This window comes from Hypanus sabinus, chromosome 1, assembly GCF_030144855.1.
Source record: "Hypanus sabinus isolate sHypSab1 chromosome 1, sHypSab1.hap1, whole genome shotgun sequence".
In the NCBI taxonomy this organism is placed as follows: Eukaryota; Metazoa; Chordata; class Chondrichthyes; order Myliobatiformes; family Dasyatidae; genus Hypanus; species Hypanus sabinus.
In genome coordinates, this window is record NC_082706.1 from 13,967,177 (window position 1) to 13,992,987 (window position 25,811).

At 42.1% G+C, this 25,811-nt stretch overlaps 1 protein-coding gene across 2 annotated transcripts in view; it reads left to right on the plus strand.

Moving 5' to 3' along the window:
- Positions 1-24,613, plus strand: part of LOC132391514 (histone acetyltransferase KAT6A-like) — a 187,572-nt gene extending 162,959 nt beyond the window's left edge. For both annotated transcript variants that reach the window (XM_059964802.1, XM_059964811.1), the window contains exons 15-17: positions 7,006-7,281; positions 15,378-15,678; positions 19,494-24,613. In XM_059964802.1, the coding sequence (XP_059820785.1) occupies positions 7,006-7,281; positions 15,378-15,678; positions 19,494-22,081 (3,165 nt within the window). In that variant the 3' untranslated portion in view covers positions 22,082-24,613. The remainder of the gene's footprint in view (positions 1-7,005; positions 7,282-15,377; positions 15,679-19,493) is intronic.
- The last annotated feature ends 1,198 nt before the right edge of the window (positions 24,614-25,811 follow it).

Below are 25,811 nucleotides of genomic sequence, written 5' to 3' on the forward strand. Positions count from 1 at the left end.
GCATGGTTTCCTTCAGCGGAAACCTAGCCTGACAAAGCTGTTGAAATTCTTGGAGGCAGTAACAGGCAGGATAGATGAAGGAGAGTCAGTGGATGTTGTTTACTTCGATTTTTAAAAGCCCTTCGACAAGCTGATGCACATGAGACTGCTCAAGAAGAACCCATGGTATTACAGGAAAGATACCAGCATGGATTGCAGATTGGCTCATTGGCAGGAGACGAATAAGAGGGTGTTTTCTGGTGGGCAGTGACTAGTAATGTTCTGCCAGTTGGTGTTAGGACCGTTCTTTTCACATTACATGTCAATGATTTGAATGACAGAATTGATGTCTTTCTGGCTAAGTTTGCAGATGATACGGAGATAGGTGGAGGGGCAGGTTGTGTTGAGGAAGCAGGGAGTCTGCAGAAGGATTTAGACAGATTAGGAGAATGGGCGAAGAAGTGGCAGATGGATGACAATGTAGGGAAGTGTATGGTCATGCACCTTGATAAAAGGAATAAAGACATAGACTATGTGCTGAACGGTGAGAAAATTCAAAACCCAAGCGGTACAAAAAGACTTGTGCAGGATTCCCTAAAGGTTAATGTGCAGGTTGAATCAGTTTTAAGAAAGACAAATGTAATGGTAACACTCATTTTAAGAGGATTAGAACACTGAAGCTATATAAGGCATTGGTCAGTCTGCACTTGGGATATTGTGAACAGTTTTGAATCCCTCATCTAAGAAAGGATGAGCTGGCATTGGAGAGGACTGAGAGGAGGTTTATGAGAATGATCCCAGGAATGAGGGGCTTAATGTATGAGGAGCATTTGATGGCTCTGGGCCTGTACTTACTCAAGTTTATTAGAATGGGGGAGGGGCAGAGGGATCTCATTGAACCCTATGAAATATTGAAAGATTTAGATAGAGCGGATGTGGAAAGGTGCTTTCCTATAGTGAGAGTGTCTAGGACCAGAGGATGCTGCCCCTTTAGAGCAGACATAAGGAGTAATTTCTTTAACCAGATGTTGGTGAATCTATGGAATTCATTGCCACCTCTAGCTGTGGAGGCCAAATCATTGGGTATATATAAAGCTGAGGTTGAAAGATTCTTGATTAGTAAGGGTATCAAAGGTTATGGAGGGGTATGGTAAGGCAGGAGAACGGGGTTGTCTTATGGTTTACCAAATCTCAAACTCCAAATGAAGTACAGCTGCTGGCATTTTTTTTTGTGATTGAATCTGTGTTGGGCCCAGGACAGATCCTCTTGAGATGTTGACACCCAGGAAACTCAAGCTGATTACCTTTTCCACCACTGACCCCCTCAATGAGAACTGATGTTTGTTCTCCCGACTTCCCCTTCCTGAAGTCCACAATCAATTCCTTGCTTTTGCTGAGGTAGAGTGCAAAGTTCAAAATAAATTTATTATCAAAGTACATACAGGTCAACAGATGCAACCCTGAGATTAATTTTCTTGCAGGTATACTCTATAAAAATCCCTGATGGGAGTTATATGCAGACCCCCAAACAGTAGGAAAGATAGGGTGTAGAAATTACAACAGGAGATAGAAAATGCATTCCAAAGTGCAATGTTAAAATAATCATGGGGATTTTAATGTGCAAGTAGATTGGGAAAATCAGGTTGGTACTGGATTTCAAGAGTGGGAATTTCTGGAATGCCTATGAGATGGCTTTTTAGAGCAGCTTGTGGTTGAGCCCACTAGGGGATCAGCTATACCGGACTGGGTGTTGTGCAGTGAAACAGAATTGATCAGAGAGCTTAAGGTAAATGAACTCCTGGGGGCAAGTGATCATAATATGATTGGATTCACCCTGAAGTTTGAGGAGGAGAAGTTAAGGTCAGTATTACAGTGGAGTAAAGGGAATTACAGAGGCATAAGAGAGGAGTTGACCAGAATTGATTGAAAAATAACACTGGCGTGGATGACAGCAGAGCAGTAATGGCTGGAATTTCTGGAAGCAATTCAGAAGGCACAAATTATATACATCCCAAAAAGGAAGAAATATTCTAAAGCAAGATGACACCACTGTGGCTAACAAGAGAAGTCAAAGCAAACTTAAAAACCAAAGAGAGGGCATATAAAAGAGCAAAATTTTAAAAAAAACAACAGAAAGCAATTAAAAAAGTCATTAAGAAGGTAAAGATGGACTATGAAAGTAAGCTAGCCAATAATATTAAGGAGGATGTCTAAAGTTTCGTCAGATACATTAAGTGTAAAAGAGAAGTGAGAGTGGATATCAGATCACTGGAAAGCAATGCTGGAGAGGTAGTAATAGGGGACAAGGAAATGGCAGATGAACTGAATAAGTATTGTGCATCAGTTTTCACTGTGGAAGACACTAGCAGTGTGATGGAAGTTCCGGGTGTAAGGGGTCATGAAGTGTGTTGAAGTTACCATTACTAGGGAGAAGTGAAAGGTCAGAAGGTAGGTACTGTAAGTCATCTGGACCAGATGGTGTACACCCCAGGGTTCTGAACAAGGTAGCTGAAGAGATTGTAATAATCTTACAAGAATCACTCGATTCTGGAATGGTTCCCGAAGACTGGAAAATTGCAAGTGTCACTTCACTCTTCAAGAAGGGAGAGAGCAGAAGAAAGAAAATTACAGGTCAGTTGGTCTGATTTCAGTGGTTGGGAAGATGCTGGAGTGGATGTAGTTTCAGGGTACTTTGAGGCCCATGATAAAATAGGCTTTAGTCCCTTGGATTCCTCAAGGGAAAATCTTGCTTGCCAAATCTGTTGGAATTCTTTGAAGAAATAATAAGCAGGTTAGACAAAGGGGAATCGGTTGATATATATTTGGATTTTCAGAAGGCCTTTGACAAGGTACCACACATGAGGCTGCTTGACAGGCTGCAAGCTTATGGTATTACAGGAAAGATTCTATCATGGATAACCAATGGTTGATTTGCAGGAGATAAAGATTGGAAATAAAGGGAGCCTTTTCTGGTTGGCTGCCAGTGACTCATGGTGTTCTACAGAGGTCTGTGTTGAGACCGATTCTTTTTAGTGATTTGTATGATCAAATTGATGGCTTTTTTGCAAAGTTTGCATACAATACGAAGGTAAGTGGAGGGCATGTAGTTTTGAGGAAGTAGAGAGGCTACAGAAGGACTTTGACATATTAGGAGAATGAGCAAAGAAGTGGCATATGGAATACACTGCTGGGAAATGTATAACCATGCACTTTTGTAGAGAAAGTAAAAGGGAAGGCTGTTTTCTAAATGGAGAGAAAATACAAAAAATTGAGATGCATAGGGTCTTTGGAGGCAAATGCAGAGTTAGCATTCATTTCAAGGGGACTAGAATATAAAAGCAAGAATGTAATGTTGAGAGTTTATAAAGCACTGGTGAGGTCTCATTTGGAGTACTGTGAGCAGTTTTGGGCCTCTTAGAAAGGATCTGCTGAAACTGGAGAGGGTTCAAAGAAGGTTCACAGAAATAATTTCAGGATTGAATGGTTTGTCATATGCAGAGCATCTGATGGCTCTGGGACTGTATTCACTAGAATTCAGAAGAAAGAGGGGTGACCTCAGTGAAACTTGTTGAATGGTGAAAGGCTTTGATAGAGTGGATGTGGAAAGGATGTTTCCTATGCCGGGAGAGTCTTAAGACCAGAGGCCACAGTGTCAGAATAGAGGGTTGTCCTTTTAGAATGGAGATGCAGAATTTCTTTAGCCAGAGTGGTGAATCTGTGGAATTCATTGTTACATGCAGCTGGAGGCCAAGTCATTACGTCTAAGGCAGAGGTTGATAGATTCTTCATTGGTCAAGAATGAAGGGATACGGGAGAAAGGCAGGAGATTGAGGCTGAGGAAAAAAAAATGGATCAGCCATGATAAAATGGCAGAGCAGAATTGATGGGCCAGATGGCCTAATTCTGCTCCTATATCATATGGTTTTATAAATCCAATAACCATAATAGATTCAATGAAAGACTGCACCAACAGTGTGGACAACCATTATGAAAAAGAAAACAAACTGTATAAATACAAAAAGAAAGAAGGAAAGAATAAATGAATAAACACAAACAAACAATGAGAACATGAGATGAAGGGTCCTTGAAAGTTCGTCCATTGGTTGTGGATTCAGTTCAGTCATGGGGCAAATGAAGTTATCCTCTCTTGATTCAGGGCCCTGATGGTTGAAGGGTAATAACTATTCCTGAACCTGGTGATGTGAGTCCTGAGGCTCCTGCATCACCTTCCTGATGGCAACCGCGAGAAAAGAACATGACCTGGGTGGTTTGGGTCCCTGATGGAGGGTGGTGCTTTCCCGTGACAACACTTCATGTGGATCTGCTCAATGGTGGGGAGGGCTTTACCCGTGATGGACTGGGCCGTATTCACTACAGGTCCGCAATCCCTTATCCGAAATTCTGAAATCCGAGAAGTTCCGAAAACCAAAGTTTTTTTCGCCAACAGCTGACATCACTCAGGTGTGATGTGGCAGCACTAGCAGAGGCCGTTAGATGTCAGTTGCGGCTCAGTGCTCGTACTGGTTACATGTGCATTTGCTGTTCACTGATATTTTGTGTTCACTGTTGACTTTGTGTTTAATTTCACTGTAAAAATGTCAAAAAGAGCTGCAGATACCCCTATGGGTAACAATGAGAAAAAGAGAAGGAAGCATCTATTATTATCAATAACGCAGTAAGTGGAGTGACTGCAGAAACTTGATCATGGTGTGTCTGTGTGGCATCTTACTGAAGAATATGGTGTCGGAACTACCACTGTATATGATTTAAAGAAACAGAAAGACAAGTTACTGAAGTTTTATAGTGACAGTGACATTCTACATTTATTCCAATAAGTCATTTACCATGTGTTTGATTTGGTTCATTTTTAGCTGTATATTTTTTTGTTTTATTGAATGTTTTTGTTGGAAATAAAAAAAATTTCTTGTCATTATTCCCTAAACAATACAGTATAACAACTATTTACATAGCATTTACATTGTATTAGGTATTATAAGTAATCTAGAAATGATTTAAAGTATATGGGAGGATGTGCATAGGTCCGGACCTCCACCGAGTCCTAAAGTCCACCCACACTGAGACAGGTTAAATCAAGGATTTGAGCATACGTTTTTTTGGTATCCGTGGGGGGGGGGGGGGTGGGGGGAACCAATAAGGTGGGATTCTGAAATCCGAAAAATTCTGAATTCCGAAATACAACTGGCCCCAAGGATTTTGGACAAGGGATTGTGGACCTGTACTTTTTGTAGAATTTTCCATTCATTGCTGTTTCCATACCAAGCTGTAATGCTGTAGTCAATATACTCTCCACCACACATCGGTGGAAATTTATCAAAGTTTTGCTGTCATACTGAATCGTCACAAACTCCTAAGGAAGGAGAGGCGCTGCTGTGCTTTCTTCATAATTGCACTTGCGTGCTGGGCGCAGGACAGATCCTCTGAAATGATGATACTGGTGAATTTAAAGTTGCTGACCCTCTTCACCTCTGATTCCCCCAAGAGGGCTGGCTCATTTACCTCCAGTTCCATGTCTTGCTGAAACTGAGTAAAATTTGTTTTTGTCGTGGCACCATTCAGCCAGAGTTTTAATCTCTCTCCTATATGCTGATTCTTCACCATCTTTGTCTCGGCCTACCACAAAGGTGCTGCAAACTTTAATACGGCATTGGAGCTGTGCTTCACCACACAGCTGTAAGTGTCACGCGAGTTGAGATGGGGGCTATGCACATCTGTGCTGATGGAAAATGTGGAGAAATGTTGTTGCTATTCCAAACTGACTGGGGTCTGCAAGTGAGGAAATTGAGGATCTAATTGCACAAGGAGGTACTGAGGCCATGGTTTTGTAGCTTATTGATTAGTTTTGAGCAGATGATAATATTGAATGCCAAGCTGTAATCTATCAAGAAGATCGTGATGTGTGCACCCTTGCTATCCAGAATTGAGTGAAGAGCCAATGAAATGGCATCTGCTATGGGTCAGTTGTAGCAGAAGCAAGTCGCCGTTCAGACGGGATTTGATATGTTTCATCTCCTTCATCATTTCATCACCGTGGATGTAAGTGCTGCTGGACAATAGTCACTGAAGCAGGTTACCATGTTCTTCTTAAGCTCCAGTATAATTGAAGCCTGCTTGAAGCAAGTGGGTTCCTCAGATAGCCAAAGCGAGAGGTTAACGCTCTCAGTGAACACTCCAGCCAGTTGATCCTTGTTACAACCTTGGCTCTCAGGAAGTAACACAAAGGAGTCAGCCACAACAGGAATTGCAAACAAAAGTTATTTATTAAATTAAAGTTAAGGTAAAGGAAACAAAGGGTGATGTGTGGCGTGGTGGTGCTGGCTGCAGAATGGGAGGTAGGGAGTGGGAATGGTCTTATTTTTCAGCAGTCTCCATCAGATACCGGCAATGGAGGGGTCATTGCAGGGGTCCCAAGGAACTGCAACACAGGTTAAAGAGGAAACACTGGCCAGGAAATGTACAGGACATAACAGCCCACCCTTAAAAAGGTTGCTCAGGAGCATCTTAAAGCCACCCCAAGGGTTTTACTCTTTATGAAAGATAAGCTGATGATGTTGCCCAGACACAAAACAGAGAATGGTTGGGTTCTGAAAATTCAGTGAAGTCACGGTTCATCACTCAGTTCTGTGGTATATTGAACAAAATAATCACAAGCAAAGATCTAATTTTCTGTAGCAGACCATCAAACACTTTCCCTTATGCAAATCTTAACTACCAAATGTACTTGGGCTCCATTTCACTGGCTTTCAAAAGGTAAGATGGAAGTATTATCTTTCCTCCAACTAATGTAATTGTACTGAGATCTTGCTGCAGACAGAGACTCAGATTATGCCATACTGAAACCGAGGAACAGAACAAGTGAATCACTTGATATGCACTTGTGTCTCGCTAAAGGCATCCATTCTGTTAGCTTTACACTCTTCAGTGGGAGCTGGTAGTGATTCACAAGTTAAGAGGAAAACCCAGATATGAAAGTTAATTCATTCCCTAAATATGATTTATTTGCAACAGGATGAAAACACGGGCGATTTGTGGGATAAGAAGGAACCCAACGGTTATGCGCCAGTCCAGAATGGCCGGCAGATGGCATCGTGTGCCTCAAGCTGCAAAACTCGGCAGGACGTCTCTCCGGAAGGCCCTGTACCCAATGGCGAAAACAAAAGAAAGCATTTCACTGAGAGCAGTGAAGATGAGGAGGAAGACGGTGAGGATGAAGAAGGTGATGAGGCGAGGCCAAGTTCCCCACCAGTACTCACCAAACCTGCACTGCGTGGCGTGAAGAGGAAGGTAAGGCGGTGAAAAGTTGCTTTTTGCTTTACAGGGCAAAAGGATTCAACTTTGGACTCTTTTTGTCCAATAGCACAAAATGTGTCTAAGAATTCGCATGAAACTTCGTTTGTTTTCCTGATAACTGCGTAAAATAATAACCATTGTACAGATGAAATAAATGTTTTTTAGAGGTCATCATGTTACGAATGCCACTTGGAGAGTGAAGTTTAACAACACCACTTACACAGTTGATTGCTGGAGTCTAGAATGCTTTACAGTGTTTAGTGTTCAAGGTAGAAAGTTGCATTTTTAAGGGAAAGCTGGAAAAATACTTTAAGCAAAAGGGAATTAATGATTGTGAGAAAGAATAAAACAAAGGAATTAGTTTTAAATTGTACAAATGATTAGTAAATCTCCTCCTGCAGGTACAATGGTCCAGTGCTATACTTACCTGTCTTCAAAAATTTGCCAAGTGGCATCCTCCGACTATCTATTCATGTTGCCATCTTTTGAAAGATTTAGTACTGACTGGTCTATAGTTTAATAGTAGTCCGAAAGGCTAATCTGTGTGTGAGTATTCTGCGGGATACTCGGCCAGCTCCCTCTTAAACCTGAGCAATATTCTCCATATCCTTTCTACTGTTCCAAGCACAGACTTGAACATAGGAAGTAGAAGCAGGAGTGGACCATCCGGCCTATCGAGCCTGTTCCATCAGTCAGTCAGATTATGACTGATCCAGCAATGGTCTCAGCTCCATTTACCTTCCTCTTCTCCATTCCCTTATTTCTCCTACTATGTAAAAATCTGTTGTAACTATATCCTAAATATATTTAAAAGGGTAACCTCTCCTGCTTCCTTGCGTAATAAAGTCCACAGACTATTAACAAAAATGCCAACTGTTCATTTGGTTCAGATGTCGTGCTTCTTAGAAGCCTGGCTATTTTGATCAAGGCTCTATGTTTTGTTCAGGAAAGAATTATTTATCTGGTCATTCTATTTAGGAAAATCTCCTCCAGTTTATAGTTTTGTCCTCATGGTCACAACAGAGGACACTTAATTGAAAGGATAGAATGGGGAAAATGTGTGAAGTACAGCAAAGTAGCAGTTAACATAAAGCTTCACATCACCAGCGATTGGGGCTCAATTCCGGTTGCTGTCTGTGAAGAGCTTGTACGCTCTCCCCGTGACCATATGGTTTTCCTGCAGGTACTCTGGTTTCCTCCCACACTCCAAAGATATACAGGTTAGGGTTACTAAGTTGTGGGCATGCTATGTTGACACTTGCCACTGCCTCATAACATTCTCGGTCTGTGGTGGTGGACGCATACAGTGCGTTTTACTGTATGTTTCAATGTTCCTGAAACAAATAAAGCTAACCTTTATAGGTACACAGCAATAATATTAGATGGTTGCAAAACCTTATAAGAAGTCACAAATTTACAGTGACAGCACATAGTTTTCAAACCCCTGTAAGGCAGAGCTGTTACCATGGAGTTGGAAATCCAGAAACATGAAGAAGTGATTTCATGGGAGAATTACAGGGATGGAGATACAACCTTATATTTTCTGTTATTCCTTTCCTTGGTGAGAAAGGTCAGGGATTGTCAGACACGTCACTAGTAATAAGCCTTTGTCTTCACAAAAAGTGAAACCTGATTACAGTTTCTGCACATTAAAGACAACAAATAATTTGCAAAGAGATCATGCCAAACTAGTTAAATGCCAATCCAGGTTGTCTCATGAAGGCTGATATTTAAGAGCCATGCTGATGTCTGTGGTTTAAGACTTTCTTACATGGAGTCATAGACAACACAGCACAAGAGCAGGCCCTTCAGCCCATCTAGTCCATGCTGAACCATTTAAACTGCCTAGTCCCATCAACCTGCAGCCAGACTATAGCCCTCCATACTCCTACCATCTATGTACCACTTAAGCTTTTCTTAAACATTGAAATTGAGATCACATACATCGCTTGTGCTGACCACTCATTCCACACACTCACAACCCTCTGAGTGAAGAGGGTTCCCCTTATATTCCCCTTAAATTTCTCACCTTTCACCCTAAACTCATGACCACTAGTTGTAATCCCACCCAATCTCAGTGGCCTGCTTGAATTTACTCTATCTATACCCCTCATAATTTTGAAAATCTTTATCAAATCTCCTCTAAATCTTCTATGTTCCAAGGAATAAAGTCCTAAGCTGTGCAGTCTTTCCTTATAGCTCAGGTTCACCAGCCCTGGCAACATCCTTGTAAATTTTCTCTGTATTCTTTCAACCTTATTTAAGTCTTTCCTGTAGGCAAGTGACCAAAACTGCACACAGCGACCTCACCAATGTCTTATACAACTTCAACATAACATCCCATCTCCTGTATTCAGTACTTTGATGCACCAAAAGCTTTCTTTACAATCCTCTCTACCAGTGACACCACTTTCAGTGACTAAGGGGCCTGTATCCCCAGATTCTTTTGCTCTACAGCACTCCTCAGTATCTTAACATTCACTGTGTGCTACCTACCCTGATTGGTCCTACCGAAGTGCAACAGACACAAGCATCACCCGTTACTTTTTCTGTCCTAAATTTACAACTTTAGTTATCCCATCCAATCCCATTATTAAATCCTGTTTTTTTTTTGTGATCCAGAGGCTCAGAAGTCAAGAATGAGGCATGAAACCTGTTGCTTTTGGCCATTTCATTAAGTGTTACAAGAACAAAAGGAAGAGCCAAGAGAACAAAGAAAGTCATGAGCATCTCATGCTTAGACTAAAGATCAGAAAATTCCAGTGATAACAATTAACATATTAAATAGTCAGCTTAAAATGTTGTGACCCCTGCTGCAGAAAAACGCAGAAGCAACTATACCACAATTACTAGAAAATTCACTGAATAACTACATGTACAGTGAGTAGGGGATTATATAAAACTGCAAGAAAGCCAAGGAAGGTTAGATGGCAAGGAAAATACAAGAAAAAAAAAATTACAACTTTACACTCTACTCCAACACCAATGTAGTCTCACTTCCAGAGATGTTCATAGGGAAACCAGCCTTGGCAGCCAACTTGACCATGCCAACCAAGTTGCCTAGCTGAAATAGTCTCATTTGGACCTTATCCCTCTGAACCTTTTCTATTCAAGTATATTTTAGACATTATAGTGATGCCTGCCTCTACCACTTCCTCTTGACAACTCATTCTACACCATCCTCTGTGTGGAAAATGTTGTCCCTCAGGTGCCCTATAAATCTTTCCCCTCTAATGCCCTCTAGTTTCAGATACCCCCACCCTGGATAAAATGTTGTAATCACCCATCTCATATATGCCACTCGATTTTTTTTTTCCCGACATCTTTAATATTAGTCTTTCATGACAGTGAATTGTACGTTATTGATACCTTGATGGAATTACAGCAGGTTAATGGGTTAATTCACAATTTGACAAAAATAAAGAAAATGTCTTTTATATAGTGAGTAATTTGGTTCTGGACTACATTATCAGGGTGAATAGTGGAGGCAGGTTGAATTATTACATTGCAAAGAGAGCTGGATAAGTATCTGAACAGAAATAACTTTCAGAGCTGTGTGGAGAAGATGGGGAGTAAAACTTGTTGGACTGCTTTTGCATAGAAATATTACAGGCTCAATGGGCCAAGTGGCCCCCTTCCAAATTATAAACATTTTGTGATAAGGAGAATTAAAAAGGTATCCTCTACACTATCCAGTCATAATTTCTGAATTTATTGGAACATGTGCAGGAAGAAGCAACTCAATCTCTTGAATTTACTCCACCATCTAATGAGGTCATGATTGTAATCTAAATTACAGATTACTGTCTTTTCCAGTGAACTTTTAACCTCTCTGCTTGTCAATAACCTATCTTAAAGAGTTATAGAGCATGGCTCTATAGCAGAGATACAGGCCCTTTGGTTCACTGAGTGTCCACCCAGCTAATCCCAATTTCCTGCATTCAACCCATATCTTTCTAAGCCCTGCCCCTCCATGTACTCATCCCAGTGCTTCTGAAATGATATTATTGTACCTACCTCAGCCAGTTTTTTCTGGCAACTTACTCTCCACCCTCTGTGGATTCATTCATACCTTCAGATTCATTTTCTTGCAGGCATACAAGGCTTATAAAAGCTATTCACCCCCTTGGAAATTTTCATGTTTATTGTTTTTCAACATTGAATTACAGTGAATTTAATTTGGATTATTTTTTGACACTGATCAACAGCAAAAGACTGTTTCTTGTCAAAGCGAAAACAGATCTCTACCAAGTGGTCTAAATTAATTACAAATGAAAAACAGAAAATAATTGATTGCATAAGTATTCACCCTCTTCATGTTAATACTTAGTAGATGTAGTTTTGGCAGCAATTACAGCCTTGAGTCTGTGTGGATGGGTCTCCAACAGCTTTGCACATCTGGATACTGCAATTTTTCTCCATTCTTCTTCACAAAACTGCTCAAGCTCTGTCAGATTGCATGGGGATTGTGACTGAACAGCCCTTTTCAAGTCCAGCTACAAATTCTCAATTGGATTGAGGTCTGGACTCTGAGTTGGCCACTCCGGGACATTAACTTTGTTGTTTCTTAAGCCATTCCTGTGAAGGTTTGGCTTTATGCTTGGGGTCATTGTCTTGCTGGAAAGCACATCTTTTTCCAAGTCACAGTTCTCTTGCAGACTGCATCAGCTTTCCAGAATTTCCCTATGTTTGGCTGCATTCTTTTTACCCTCTACCTTCACAAGCTTTCCAGGGCCTGCTGCAGTGAAACATCCCCACAGCATGATGTAGCCAAACATAGCATTTAGTCAAATTGCCAAACAACTCCATTTTGGTTTCATCAGACCACAGAGCCTTCTTCCAGCTGACTTCAGAGTCTCCCACATGCCTTCTGGCACTCTCTAGCTGAGATTTCATGGGAGCCGCTTTCTCTTTGCCACTCTCCAATAAAGCTGTGACTGGTGGCCACCCTCTCTAGTCTCCTTTTTGCACAGTCATTCAGTTTTTGAGAACAGCCTGCTCTTGGCAGATTTATGGCTGTTCCATATTCTTTCCATTTCTTGATGATTGACTTAACTGTACTCCAACAGATAATTCAGTGACTTGGAAATTTTCTTGTATCCATCTCCTGACTTGTGTTTTTCAATAACCTTTTCACTTGGAGTGGTCTTTTGTCTTCATGGAGTAGTTTTTGCCAGGATACTGACTCACCAGCAGCTGTGCCTTCCAGACACAGGTGTATTTTTACGACAATCAATTGAAACACGTTGCACACAGGTCTCCAAAAACAAATCTTCATTTAACTAATTATGTGACTTCTAAAACTAATTGGCTGCACCAGTGATGTGTCATATTAATGGGGAATGAATACATAAGTAATCAATTATTTTGTGTTTTATGTATTTGGATCACTTTTTAAAGATGTTTTCACTTTGACATGAGCCTTTTTCTATTGATCAGTGTCAATAAAGCCAAATTAAATGTTGTAAAACAATAAAACATGAAAACTTCCAAGGGAGGGTGAAAGCTTTTTATAGGCATCGTATACTGGGAAAATTACAGTAAAGAAATGTAATAGAATCACCGATAAACCATGCATAAACAAAAACTGGTAAGTCTTGGCCTGCCTTAAAAACACTGGAAGATTCTATATATGTTGGCCTTTCAACAAGAGCTTTCCAAAGATTCTCAGCTCTTTGAGAGAAGAAATTTAATCTTATCTTCATCCCAGAGAAGAAATATCTTTAAGGCAGGTGTTTGCAACCTGGGGTCCATAGACCCCTTGCTTAATGGTTTTGGTTCATGGCATAAAGAAGGTTGGGAATCTTTAAGAGAGGTGAAATTTAAAGGAGATATGTGGGACCATTTTTATTTACACAGAGTGGTGGGTGGCTGGAATTCACTGCGAGGGATGGTAATGGAAGCAGAAATCATAGAGGTTTTTAGATAGACATATGACTATATGGGGAATGGGGAATGGATCACGTGCAGGTAGAAACTGAAGTTAATTTGTCATCATGCTTGGCACAGGCATCGTGGACTGAAGAGCCTATTCCTGTGCTGTATAGTTCTAGGTATTGAGGTGACTCTCTGGTTTTGAATAGTGACCCCTATAAGAGGAAGCATCCTCTTCACTTCCTCCTTGTTGTCATTTGGGACCTCAGCGAACATAAAAATGTGAAACATGAAAGAAATACCAGCTATCTAGCTTGTAACGTCATGGAGAATCATCTTTGCTACCGAATGGGAAAAAGATGATCAGAAGCTTTTTCATATTTTTGAATGACACTAGATGGCAGTGTTTGCCACATTTTGGTGCTAAGTGAGTTTATTGGTTGAAAAGAAATTTACCCCTTTGTTCACCTTACTCCACTGTCACAAGCTGCTGAAATAAATTTTGATTTTGCTGGTTACAAACAGCATGGGCACTGCTGTGTCTCACCTGAAGTTGTGAGTTGATTTATGTGGGGTATTGTTCTATTAAGCACCATGATAGCAGAGAAGGGAGAATTTACAGAGTTTGTACTTTTAGAACTTTTTCCCTTCCCTGCTTTAGAAATCATTTAACCAGCAGTTCCGTGGTGAGGTGTAGAGTTGAGAGAGGTAGGTAAAGGTTCATCTGTAGCACTTAGAATAACACAAACTGGTGTAAAATGGTACAAAAAATAAACACATCAGCATAAATTTATGACACTTATCTTTAACTATTATTGTGAAATTCTTTGAAGAAGTAACTAACATAATAAATGAAGGACAGCTCGATGTGCAGGAATTGAGGATAATGTATTTGTAATGATTGAGAATTAGTTGTTGAACAGAAAGCAAAGAATGTCAATAAACCCTTCACAGATTAGTGGGCTGTGACTACTGAGATATTGCAATTAACTGACCATAGCTATTCACTTTCTGTATTAACAATTTGAGGGAACTAAATGTCTGGTATGTTTCTGGTAATACTGAAGTAGATGGGTTCGAGTGTCTGGAGGAGAATGTAAGGAGGCTTCAAGGGGATATGGACCAAGTGAAGCAGGTAGGTGAGAAATGTAGGCTTCAAGGGGTTATGCACCATGAGAACAGATAGAAGAGAAACTCAGGATTTGGGGGAATTGAACTATGAGAGTAGGTAGGTAGGTGAGGGCAGTGTAGATGGAATATAATATGGAAAAATGTAGAGTCATTCATTTTGTGCACAAAATAGGCAGTGTATTTTCTAAGAGTCTCAGGACTGCGTAGCATATTCAATGGGGTCTTAGGCATTCTTGTAGATAAGTCAACAGAAGCCAACATGGAGTTGCAGCAGATTATTGATTGAGCAAATAGTGTATTTGTTTTTATTATTAAAAATACAGGATTAAGAATGCTTTATCACAATTGGATAGGTACTTGAAGGACAGTGTATAGTTTGGTCTCCTTACCTAAGAAAGGAAGTAACTGCTATTGCAGGAATATAGCAAAGACTCGCTAACTTAGTGCCAGGGATCGTAGCTTTACTATGTAAGGGGAGATTAAGTAAACTTAATACAGAAATCTCTTCAAACTTGCAATGTTCTTGCAGAGCTAACAGGTTAAATGTAAGGAATTTGTTGTTCTAATATGAGGGGCCACAGTCTCTGACTAAGAGGCTAACTATTTAGGAATTAGATGAGAATTGCTTCACTCTTAAGGTGGAGAATCTTTGGAATTATCTACTCCAAAGGTCTTTAGAAGCTTATCTGTTGAGTTCATTCGAGAGCGATGTGGGGACAACGCTGAAAGGTGACTCTAAATTGAAAATCAGCGTTAATCTTGAAGTACGATACAGTCATGATGCAACATGTTAGATTGCTTTTCATGTTTTTGTGTTCTTGTGTAATCGGGAAACAAAATATTGCAGGTGATAGAAATAAGAATGTTTTGCTGAGAGGTCATCAATAGTAACTCCTGTTGCCTTTTCAGAGATGCTTCCTGAGCTGCTGGGTGTTTCCAGGAATTTCCGCCTAAGATTTGGTTTAAAAATTCGGACATATTTACCTTGCAATCACACATGTTCAAGTAAATAGTGATGTTTTTAAATCGTGACTTAATTGATGTCACCCATTGAACAATCTGTTTTTCTCCCTCTCTCTCTCTAGCGAGTGGTAATTCACCGGAAGAAACGTGGGCGGAAGCGCAAACAGCACAACAGCAGTGTCGTTACAGAGACCATCTCTGAGACGACTGAGGTTCTGGATGAGCCATTTGACGATTCCGACACAGAGCCACCAATGCCACACCTGGAACCAACCTTCGAGTTGGAAGAGGATGAGAGGAACGACAAGGAGCATCGGGGTGGTCGTATCTTCAGGAGCTTGGAACCGGGTGATGGAATCCGAAAACGCACTTCCTCCAAGAGGAAGGCTGCAGAAGAAGATGATGATGCCAGTGAAGTTCAAGGTATTTGACCACTGCATTATCATTTCACTGACAACATTTGAATTACCTTTCAAATTACTGCGGAAAGAGATCAAAAATGAAGATTCTGAAATGAGGAAGAATTGATCTCAAGAAAGATTCAAAACTAGTAGATTAGAAAAGCTGACTGCAAGGTTAACTATTTACACAAGAATGAAAGACATTTGATGATGACCAGATTTAAGATGAACTAAGCATATTCCTTCGAAAGGAAAAGATAGCTCAGTCAATACACATGCTGTAAAAGAGAAATTTGAGATAATCGAGGTAAAAAGATATTAGGAACAAGATGAAATTAATAGTCTGGGTTAATTTATTCAATTATTGGAATGAATGGATTTTTTGGACAAGAAAGAAATCAAGGATTATACAGACAGACAGGCATATTTTATTGATCCCGAAGGAAATTGGGTTTCGTTACAGTCGCACCAACCAAGAATAGTAACGAAACCCAATTTCCAATAGATCAAGGTGGGACCTGGAAAGAGGAAATTGTTTGATCTCTGTGCAAAAAAAAGGTACCGGTTAATCAAAAGTGTGGATATCTAAAGGGCTGGTAAGAAAGTCAGACTTGAGTGAAGTATTCTCATTAGCTTAAGTCACAAGATTGCTCAGGAACTCTGTTCCCACACTTGTCATCACGCTAGAAACGTTGTAGTGATTCTGAAATTCATCAGGCACGAAGCAGCAGGGAAGTTTCTCAGTACACAAAATGTCATCAATGTATATCGAAAATAGCATCCAGGATTGGTTGTAATGCACCTATATTATCCACATCATTGATCACCTGAATGTGTAGTGTATACAAGATAGTACTCTATATGTGGCCATTGGAAATAAACCATCACCAGTGTGATCAGAGGATATTTATAGAGGTTGTGTTAAGTAAAAATCATTGGGTATCTAAGTCTATCCAATGTATCGTAAGAGCTTGGGTGCTGAACATTCTTCACTTTCTTACAATTACTTAAACTGAAGTAAGCAGGAGACAGAGTATTGGCCCCTTTAACTTCAATATGACTCAGGAGCATTGAATCAAGACGGGTTAAGAAGGATCACACTAAACATTATTTCAAGGTCATGCAGACTAGAATTGTGCTGCAGTAGAAGGCACACCATATGGGCTACAGGAGATTTTTGGTAACCTTTCTTTGAGCATGGTAGTTTAATAAAAAGAAAAGGATCTAGTGCTTTCCCAGCATATATAACGCATAAACTCTTCTTGGGCTTCCAGCCGGGCCCAGTTGTCGATTTTAACTGGCATTTCAATGACAGACTCTGCTATCTTCATCAGAGATGATGGTTAGGCATGTCTAATGCAGTGGCATATATACTCAACTCCCATCGTCTGACCCTCCTGATTGTTTAGTCTCAGTCCTCAACCAATCAGGCTTCTGCTGTCCCACCTTGTTGAAGATAATATTCCTGCTCTAACTAAGAGCAAGACCATCATCTTTTGAAATTCTTATTATCTAGTCTTAGGTTAATGTTAACCTAAGGTAGTTTAATAATAGCTTATGGTAGTTTGATGTTAACACCATCTGTAAAGTCTGAAGTTAACTACATAATCTCTGGATCTTCATGGCTTATTTTCCATAAGACATGGGAGCAAAATTAAGCCTATCGAGTCTGCTGTGCTGTTTCATCGAGGTTGATGTATTATCTCTCTCAACCACATTCTCTTTCCTTTTCCCTGTATCCTTTGACACCCTTACCAATCAAGAACATATCAACCTTTGCTTTAAATATACCCGCAGCCATGGCAATGAATTCCACAGATTCATGAACCTCTGGCTAAAAAAAGTCTCTTCATCTCTGTTCTAAACAGACATTCTTCTATTCTGATGCTATGCGCTTGGTCCTGGACACCCCCACTAAAGGAAACATCCTCTCTGCATCCACTCTACCTAGGCCTTTCAATAATCGATAGGTTTCAATGAGATTTTCCCTCAATGAGATTCCTATGAATAATACTTACGCACTTCAAACTGGAAGGGACATTTGAATGCCACTTGTTTTTCCAGATTTGTGAGCCGATAGGGAATATGTGAGGTAATTATAATGGACCAACTACTGAACTAAAAGCCAAAATTTAATGAGAAGTTGTAATTTAATCCAGTGATTATGGACCTTACACTGGGCACTGGTGGGTGGGGGGGGAAGCAAAAGTGCATTTTGCAGCTTGTCCTAAAAACTTATGTTTCACAAATATCTTCCAAGGAAAGAAATTTAATCCCCTTCAGGGCTGACTAATATTTGAGTCCAAGCCATTTACACTCAGTGACCACTTTATTAGATACACGTCTGTACTCATGGATACTACTGTTGCAGCCCATCCACTTCTCTGTATGTTGTAACGCATAGTTATTGGAGTTAGAAACGTAGAAAACCTGCAACAATACAGGTCCTTCGGCCCACAAAGCTATACCGAACATGTCCTTACCTTAGAAATTACCTAGGGTTACCCATCGCCCTCTATTTTTCTGAGCTCCATGTAGCTGTGAAAAAACCCTATCTTAAAAGACCCTATCATATCTGCCCTGACCACTGTCGCCGGCAGCCCATTACATGCACTCACCACTCTCTGCATAAAATAAACTTACTCTGACATCTCTTCTGTACCTACTTCCAAGCACCTTAAAACTATGCCCTCTCGTGCTAGCCACTTCAGCCCTGGGAAAAAGCCTCTGACTATCCAAATGATTAATGCCTGTCATTATGAGTTATTGTCACCTTCTTGTCAGCTTGAACCAGACTGGCTATTCTCCCTGACCCCTCATTTTCGCCCACAGAACTGCCACGCACTTGATGGTTTTTGTTTTTTGCACCATTCTCTGTAAACTCTAGAGATGCTTGTGTGTGAATGACCCAGGAGATCATCTGTTTCTGAGAAACCACCCTGTCATTGTACGGTCAAAGTCACTTGGATCACATTTCTTCCCCATTCTGATATTTGGTCTGAACGACAACTGAACCTCTTGACCATGTCTGTATGCTTTTAGGCGTTGAGTTGCTGTAATGTGATTGGCTGATTTGATTAACGAGCAGATGTACCTAATAAGTGGCCAGTGAGTGTATATTTGCTGCTTGAGCCCTCTAAGGCAGTACTTGCCTTGCTATTTTCCCTTCATCATGCCTTACTGAAAACGATAAATTCGGCATTTTACTGCAAGCTTCCACTGAGTTCCTGACTCTGCTTCTCTTTACACACATGCTTAAAGTCAAAGTCGGGGTTTATAGTCAGATACACAGGTATATGTGGGCATAAGAGCAATGAAAATCTTGCAGCAACATCACAGACGTAGCATCAGATAAGCAGCATTTTCAAAACATAAAACAAACACAAACTGTACACACATTTTCCCAAAAAGAACACATTTAGAACAAAAATAAAAAAGCCCTTTTGTAGTGCAAACTATCAAGGCAGTCACAGTGTTGCTGTATACTGAGTAGTGATTAAGGGTATGCTGGTTGGTTCAAGTATCTTATGGTCGACTGTACCTTCTGCCTGATGGTAGCTGTGAGAAAAATGGCACGGCCCAGATGTTGCTTGATTTCCTGAATTTTTCCAACATTTTCTGTGTTAGCAAGGGCAATCTCATTTTGTCGATACACAGGGGAAGTGACTGGTGTTATTGATTGTTTGAGAGACTAGACTGTAAAACTGTCTTTTGAAGTACAGTGGAATGTCATTAATATTCCATTAAGATTATCTCAGTTTTAGATCATTTACCACTTCACTTGCATTTCAGCCTGGCTAAATCTGAATTCTGACTCCTGTTTCCTTAATTTTTCAGGAGAGAATGCGCTTGAATCCTTTGTCTCCGTGAAGGAAGGGAAAGTTAAAGAGCCTTCCATACCCAAATCCCCACCCGTGGTGTTGAAGCGCAAGAGAGGATGGCCAAAAGGTGTGAAGCGGGGGACAATCAAATGGAAGAAAAAGCCAGGCCGTAAGCCAGGATTCAAGGTTGCCCGATCCAATACTGCACTTGAGAACGCTTGCACCCCAACAAACAGTGGTGCTCTGAAGCAAGGCCGTCCAAACCGCAGTGAGGAGCGGGGGAATACGGTTGTGGAACCGAAAGTAGCAGATCTGACCTTGGCATACAAAAAGGAGGATGAAGAGGAAGAAGAGGATGAGGAGGAGCTGGAGGAAGAGGTGTCGTGTGACGTGCAGAGGATGCCCCACGATTCTCACAGTCCAGCACCCAAAGTCGAGGAGCAGGAGGCTGACCATGAGAATGATGAGAAACCCGAATCTGTGGAGCAAGAGGCGCACACTGACGAAGAGCACGAGCAGGAAGAGGAAGAGGAGGAAGAGCTCAACCAGAACGATGACCATGATGCTGATGATGAAGATGAAGGACATTTGGACCCCGAAGACAAGAAAGTAGAGGAAAGTGTAAAAGAGAACATGAAAGAGGAATCTCCAATCCAAGAACGTTTTTTAGAGACAACCTCACCAGATAAAAATACTGAGTGTGAAAATGTGATGGATGCAGACTCTGAAGAAGAACAAGTAAATGACACATCGCTGGACTCTGAGATTGTGCCACCTTCAGATGAAGATCGTGTTGATGATCAAGACAATAAGGAGACATTAATCCCAGAGTTCAAGGAAGAGGAGGAGGAAGAAGAGGAGGATGAAGAGGAGGAGGAGGAGGAAGAGGAGGACATATCACATAGTGAACTTGATCTAGAAACAGTGCAGGCTGTGCAGTCTTTGACACAGGAAACAAACAGCGAGCAGGAGGGTGCCTACCAGGACTGTGCCGAGACCTTGGAAGCCTGCCAGAACCTGCAGAGTTACAACCAAGCTGAGGAAAGCCCACAGATCACCATGGTGGAGGACTGCCAGCAGTCGGGGCACAACAGCCCCATCTCTTCGGTGCAGTCCCACCCCAGCCAGTCAGTCCGCTCAGTCAACAGCCCGAGCATGCCAGCCTTGGAGAGCAGCTACACGCAGATAAGCCCCGAGCAGGGCTCCCTCTCGGCTCCCTCGATGCAGAACATGGAGACGAGCCCGATGATGGACGTGCCTTCCGTGTCCGACCACTCGCAGCAGGTGGTCGACAGTGGCTTCAGCGACCTGGGCAGCATTGAGAGCACCACGGAGAACTACGAGAACCCCAGCAGCTACGATTCCACCATGGGGGGCAGCATATGCGGGAACAACACCTCCCAGACTAGCTGCTCATACAGCGGCCTCTCCTCCTCTGGCAGCCTGACACAGAACAGCTGTGTCGTGACCCAGCAGATGACCAGCATGAACAGTAGTTGCAGCATGATGCAGCAAAACACTGTGGCCCCTCCGGCCAACTGCAACCTGAAGTCGCCCCAGAGCTGCGCCATCGAGAGGCCCCCCAGCAACAACCAGCCCCCGCCGCCCCAGCCCCAGTCCCAGCCCCAACCCCAACCTCAGCCTCAGCCCCAGCCCCAAGCCCAAGGCCAGCCCCAGCAGCAGCAGCAGCCACTGTCCCAGTGCAGCATGAGCAACAGCTTCACCACGCCCCCCATGACCCTGATGGAGATCCCCGAGTCCTCCAACGCCACCACCATGAGCCTGTATGACAGGATGGGCCAGGGGGACTTCAGCACAGGCGGCTACCCGCAGCCCTCGGCCAACTTTAGCCTGGCCCGGCTCCAGCAGCTCACCAACACCATCATGGACCATCATGCGATGCCTTATAGCCACTCGGCCGCCGTCACCTCCTACGCCACCAGCGTGTCGCTGTCGAACACGGGTTTGGCCCAGCTCGCCCCCGCGCCCCATGCCCTGGCCGCGGCGCCCCAAGCACAGGCCACCATGACCCCGCCGCCCAACCTGACCACGCCCCCCTCCATGAACCTGACTTCGCCCCTCCTGCAGTGTAACATGCCGGCATCCAACCTGGGCATCCCCCATGCGCAGCGGCTGCAGGGCCAGATGCCCGCCAAGGGCCACCTCTCCAACCGCTCCAAGTCGGCGCCCCTGCCGGCCGCCACGGCCGCACACCAGCAACAGATCTACGGCCGCAACACACCGGCGCTGGCCCAGCGCGCCATCACGGTGCAGCGGGGCATGAACATGGGCGTCAACCTGATGCCCGCCCCCGCCTACAACGTCAACTCCATGAACATGAACCCGCTGAACCCCATGGGGAGCTACCGCATGAGCCAGCCGATGATGAACAGCAGTTACCACGGCAACGCGGCCTACATGAACCAGACAGCCCAGTACCCTATGCAGATGCAGATGGGCATGATGGGGAGCCAGCCATATGGCCAGCAGCACATGCAGTCCAATTCCCATGGCAACGTAATGTACACAGGCCCCTCTCACCACAGTTACATGAACACCGGTATGTCCAAGCAATCACTAAACAGCCCGTACATGAGAAGATGAGGGGAGATTCTGCAGGCGCCATAGGAGCCACTGTTTATACTGATGACAGCCGAAATAATGGAAATTTCGAATAGAACGGTTGCTGTAGACATAGGAATTTCATGAACTGCTTAGGGCCATGTTCGGAGCACCTTGGCCTTAATTTCCCAACCCCAAGAGAGAAAAAAAAGGAAGAGAAAAGAAATTCTGCAACAGAATTCAATAAAAGAAAAAAAAATGGTTTAAGGAACCATGCACAAGAAATCTTTTAATTAAAAGAAGCCTTACTTAATGAATTGTAGAAATGAAAGACTATCTGCTTTTTATATTTTTAATTTTTTTAATCTTTCAGTTTGTGTGTGCAGTCCACATTTTTATAGAGTCCATAGATATGTGAGCCCAGAGTGAGGACTATCCATGGTCCCCATTCATTGACTTGGCACAGGGCAGGAGGCACTTATCTCATACTCTGCCTTGGTGATATTGTTGCAGGTGTGGCTGTAATTTATTGATCTCACTGTATCCCGTGCCAGTAGGTGAAACCGGATCGCTTGTGCGCTTGTGGACTTCGGACCTTAATGCTGAGGGCACCCTTTTCCCCGTTGGTATTGAGTTTGACTCTAGCGCAGCATGCAACAGGCCCAAGAGCATTTTCACGTATGTTATAACTATGTTTTAAACATTGCTTCTTGTGTCACTGCAAGCCATTTCACTCGTACGCCTTTATTTTTTTATGAGAATTGACAGTATTTGTTCTGGCACTTTCGAAGGACAGCCCAGGGTCCTGAAACATTTGAGGCTTAAAACATTTAATTTCCAATTTATTTTTCTTACGTAAATTTCTCAATCATGAGAAGCCTATTCAGATTTGTCAGACTGTGTATATTTGGTTCCCTTTTAAGAGTATTTATCAAATGCAAAAGACTGCTATGTTTGCAAGCTAAGTTAATATTTTCACTCTCCCCCTCACTTGCCCCACTCCCCTTATAATCACATGTATTTTAATTGCTTCCAAATCAAGTTTCAATTAGCTCACTAAGTGGCAAGATTAGCTCAGGAGTCACTTAACCAAGGAGAGGAGTATCTTGTCTCTTGCTTGCTACCACTTGACGCTGTTCAGGAATCCTTGGGCTTCTTCCCAGTGGAAGCAGAGAATGGGTTGTAAGAGTATATGCATCAACATGACAGAGTGAGGGAAGGTACAGAACGAAAATAAGCCCTGCCACCCCAAATCCCAGAGCTGTGGGTATCGAAAAGGAAAATCGTCATCTAGCGGAGGACACGTTGAACATGAGAAGGGAAAAGAGGTGAGCCATAGTGAATGGTACTGAACTGTCAAGTGAGATGTGCAGTCAGGTTATCACAAGCAATGGGCTGTCTGTTCTGATGCCTACCACCAGGTAACCCGTGTCAGATCAAGTGGTACGATACTGGAGGGGGAGGGGAGGGATTGGAGGTGTTGGGTTGAGGCTGGCCGTCCACGCCAGCTCAAAGACGGATGTCATCGGTGCACTTTGCAAGTCCACAGCACGCAGTCCGTTCACCAATCACACCATTCTCTCTGCCCACCGTCAGAGTAACTTCATGCGTTTAAAAAAAAATAAAGAGAATGTGACGTAAAATGTTTCCACAGTTGGTGGGCAGGAGTTTTGAAAACATGCATATTTGGCACAAGCCACATGTATGTCCTGTGACCTAATGTCACTTGATGGCTTACTTTTATTCATAGTGTGTCCCATTGTCGGAATTAATGTCCATCAAAACCACTCCACACTTCTGGGCTGGCCTTCAAGTGTGTTTGTTGGAATACTGTTGATTTGGGGTGGGGTGGGAGGGAGAAGGGAAGATGTTTTTAAAAAAGAAAAGAGAAAAAAAAACGAACCAGTTTTAGCCCAGAGCACCAGATATATTAAAGATAGACAAAGAAGAGTTTTTCTTTTTCCCCCTTTTCATTGTTTCTGGTGCTCTTGGTTTTGTTGGATCAGGCAGCTTCCTTTTTTGAAAGCTAAACTGGCTCATTTTGACTTTAGGATTATTATAGAAAATGTTTTTCTATATTAAAAATGAATTTATCCTACATAATATTGGTACTTGTCATTTTTCAATTCTGTTAAGAGGTATTTTTAGCAGCTAAACTTGGGTAATCTTAACTGAAGCTCACTGGTAGTGATTCTCAGATGCCTTTTAAACAACTCACATTTCATTCCATCTCTAGAGTTTTTCTATCTTTGTTGTAGAATATTGAAGCTATTTTAAGAAAATAAATTCTCCAGACTTATAGTGTGTGTGAATAGACCTCCTCCAGCCTCCAAGCCGCATGTAAAAAGCTGAATATTCATGTCTGTTTATATTGCTTTCATTTTTGTAGCCTTTGTAATTGTACATGGTGACTGTAAGCTAAGAGGAGGGAACAACATGGCTTGTGTATTCAGACGCCAAGCACTGGCCACACTCCCTCTTCATCTCCCTTGTATGTAATATCATTTTTCTTTCTAGCAAGTACTTTCAAAGACCTCTGTACATTTTAACATAAATAAATTATGTTGAGCCATTTTGGATGTCTGTCTTTTAAGCTGACCCAACAATATTTTCACCAAAGGTGCGACTGGAAAATCAAGTGTACTTGGAACAGTGTCGGGCGGCAATAATTTTCTTTGAATAAAAGTTTACAATTATACACTCAGTGACCATTTTATTAGATACATCTGCACATCTGCTGGTTAACTCAAATATCTAATCAGTTAATCATGTGGCAGCAGCAAATGCATAAAAGCATGCAGGCACGACCAAGAAGTTCATTTGCTGTTTGCACCAACCAACAGAATGGGGAAGAAATGTGATATAAGTGGCTTTGTCTGTGAGAAGATCACTGGTGCCAAACAGGGTGGTTTTAGTGTCTCAGAAACTGCTGATCTCCTGGGATTTTCATGCACAACAGACTCTAGAACACGGGTTCCCAACTTTTTTTGTGCTATATACCCCTATCAATAACCAAAGGGTCTGTTGTGAACCCCTGCTGTAGAATTTACAAAGAATAGTACAAAAAACATCCAGTGAGAGGCAGTTCTGTGGGTCAAAATGCCTTGTTAACGTGAGAAGTCAGAGGAGAGAGGCCAGATTGGTTCAAGGTGACAGAATCTGAAATAACCATGCATAACAACATTGGCATGTAGAAGAGCATCTCTGAACACGCAACATGTTGGACCTTGAAGCGGATGGGCTACTGCAGCAGAAAACTGCACTGGGTTCCATTCCCCTGCTGAATAAAGTGGACACTGAGTGTACATTTGTACTTTTATCCTCTCCTATAAAAGCATTAAGTGCAACACAGTTTTAGTTTGGTTGAATGAAAGAGCAGCCACTGCCAAATATCTTGGTGTTAATCCACCTGTCCTCCACATGATCAATTTATTGTGTTGCATCCACCACTGCCTAATTTTGCTCTGTCTGAGTCCAATGAACCATTAGATCTGTTTATGTTTTGCTCGTACGTACAGTCAGCAATGTTCCATATTACAGCACACTCAAGGGACCAAGCGGTTTGCTAAAGGCAGTGTGGTTTTCGGTATTAATTAATTCCACAGTTAATGTTCACTACTGGTAGCTCTGAAAATGTTTTGCTCTGTTGATGGAGTCCTCCTCCAGCTTATGAGATCTTGACCTGTGGATACGTTTACATTCAAACAAGACATAATATTATTAAATTCAAACATCCAATATACTTACATATGCTCATTCCTTCAAACAGCAG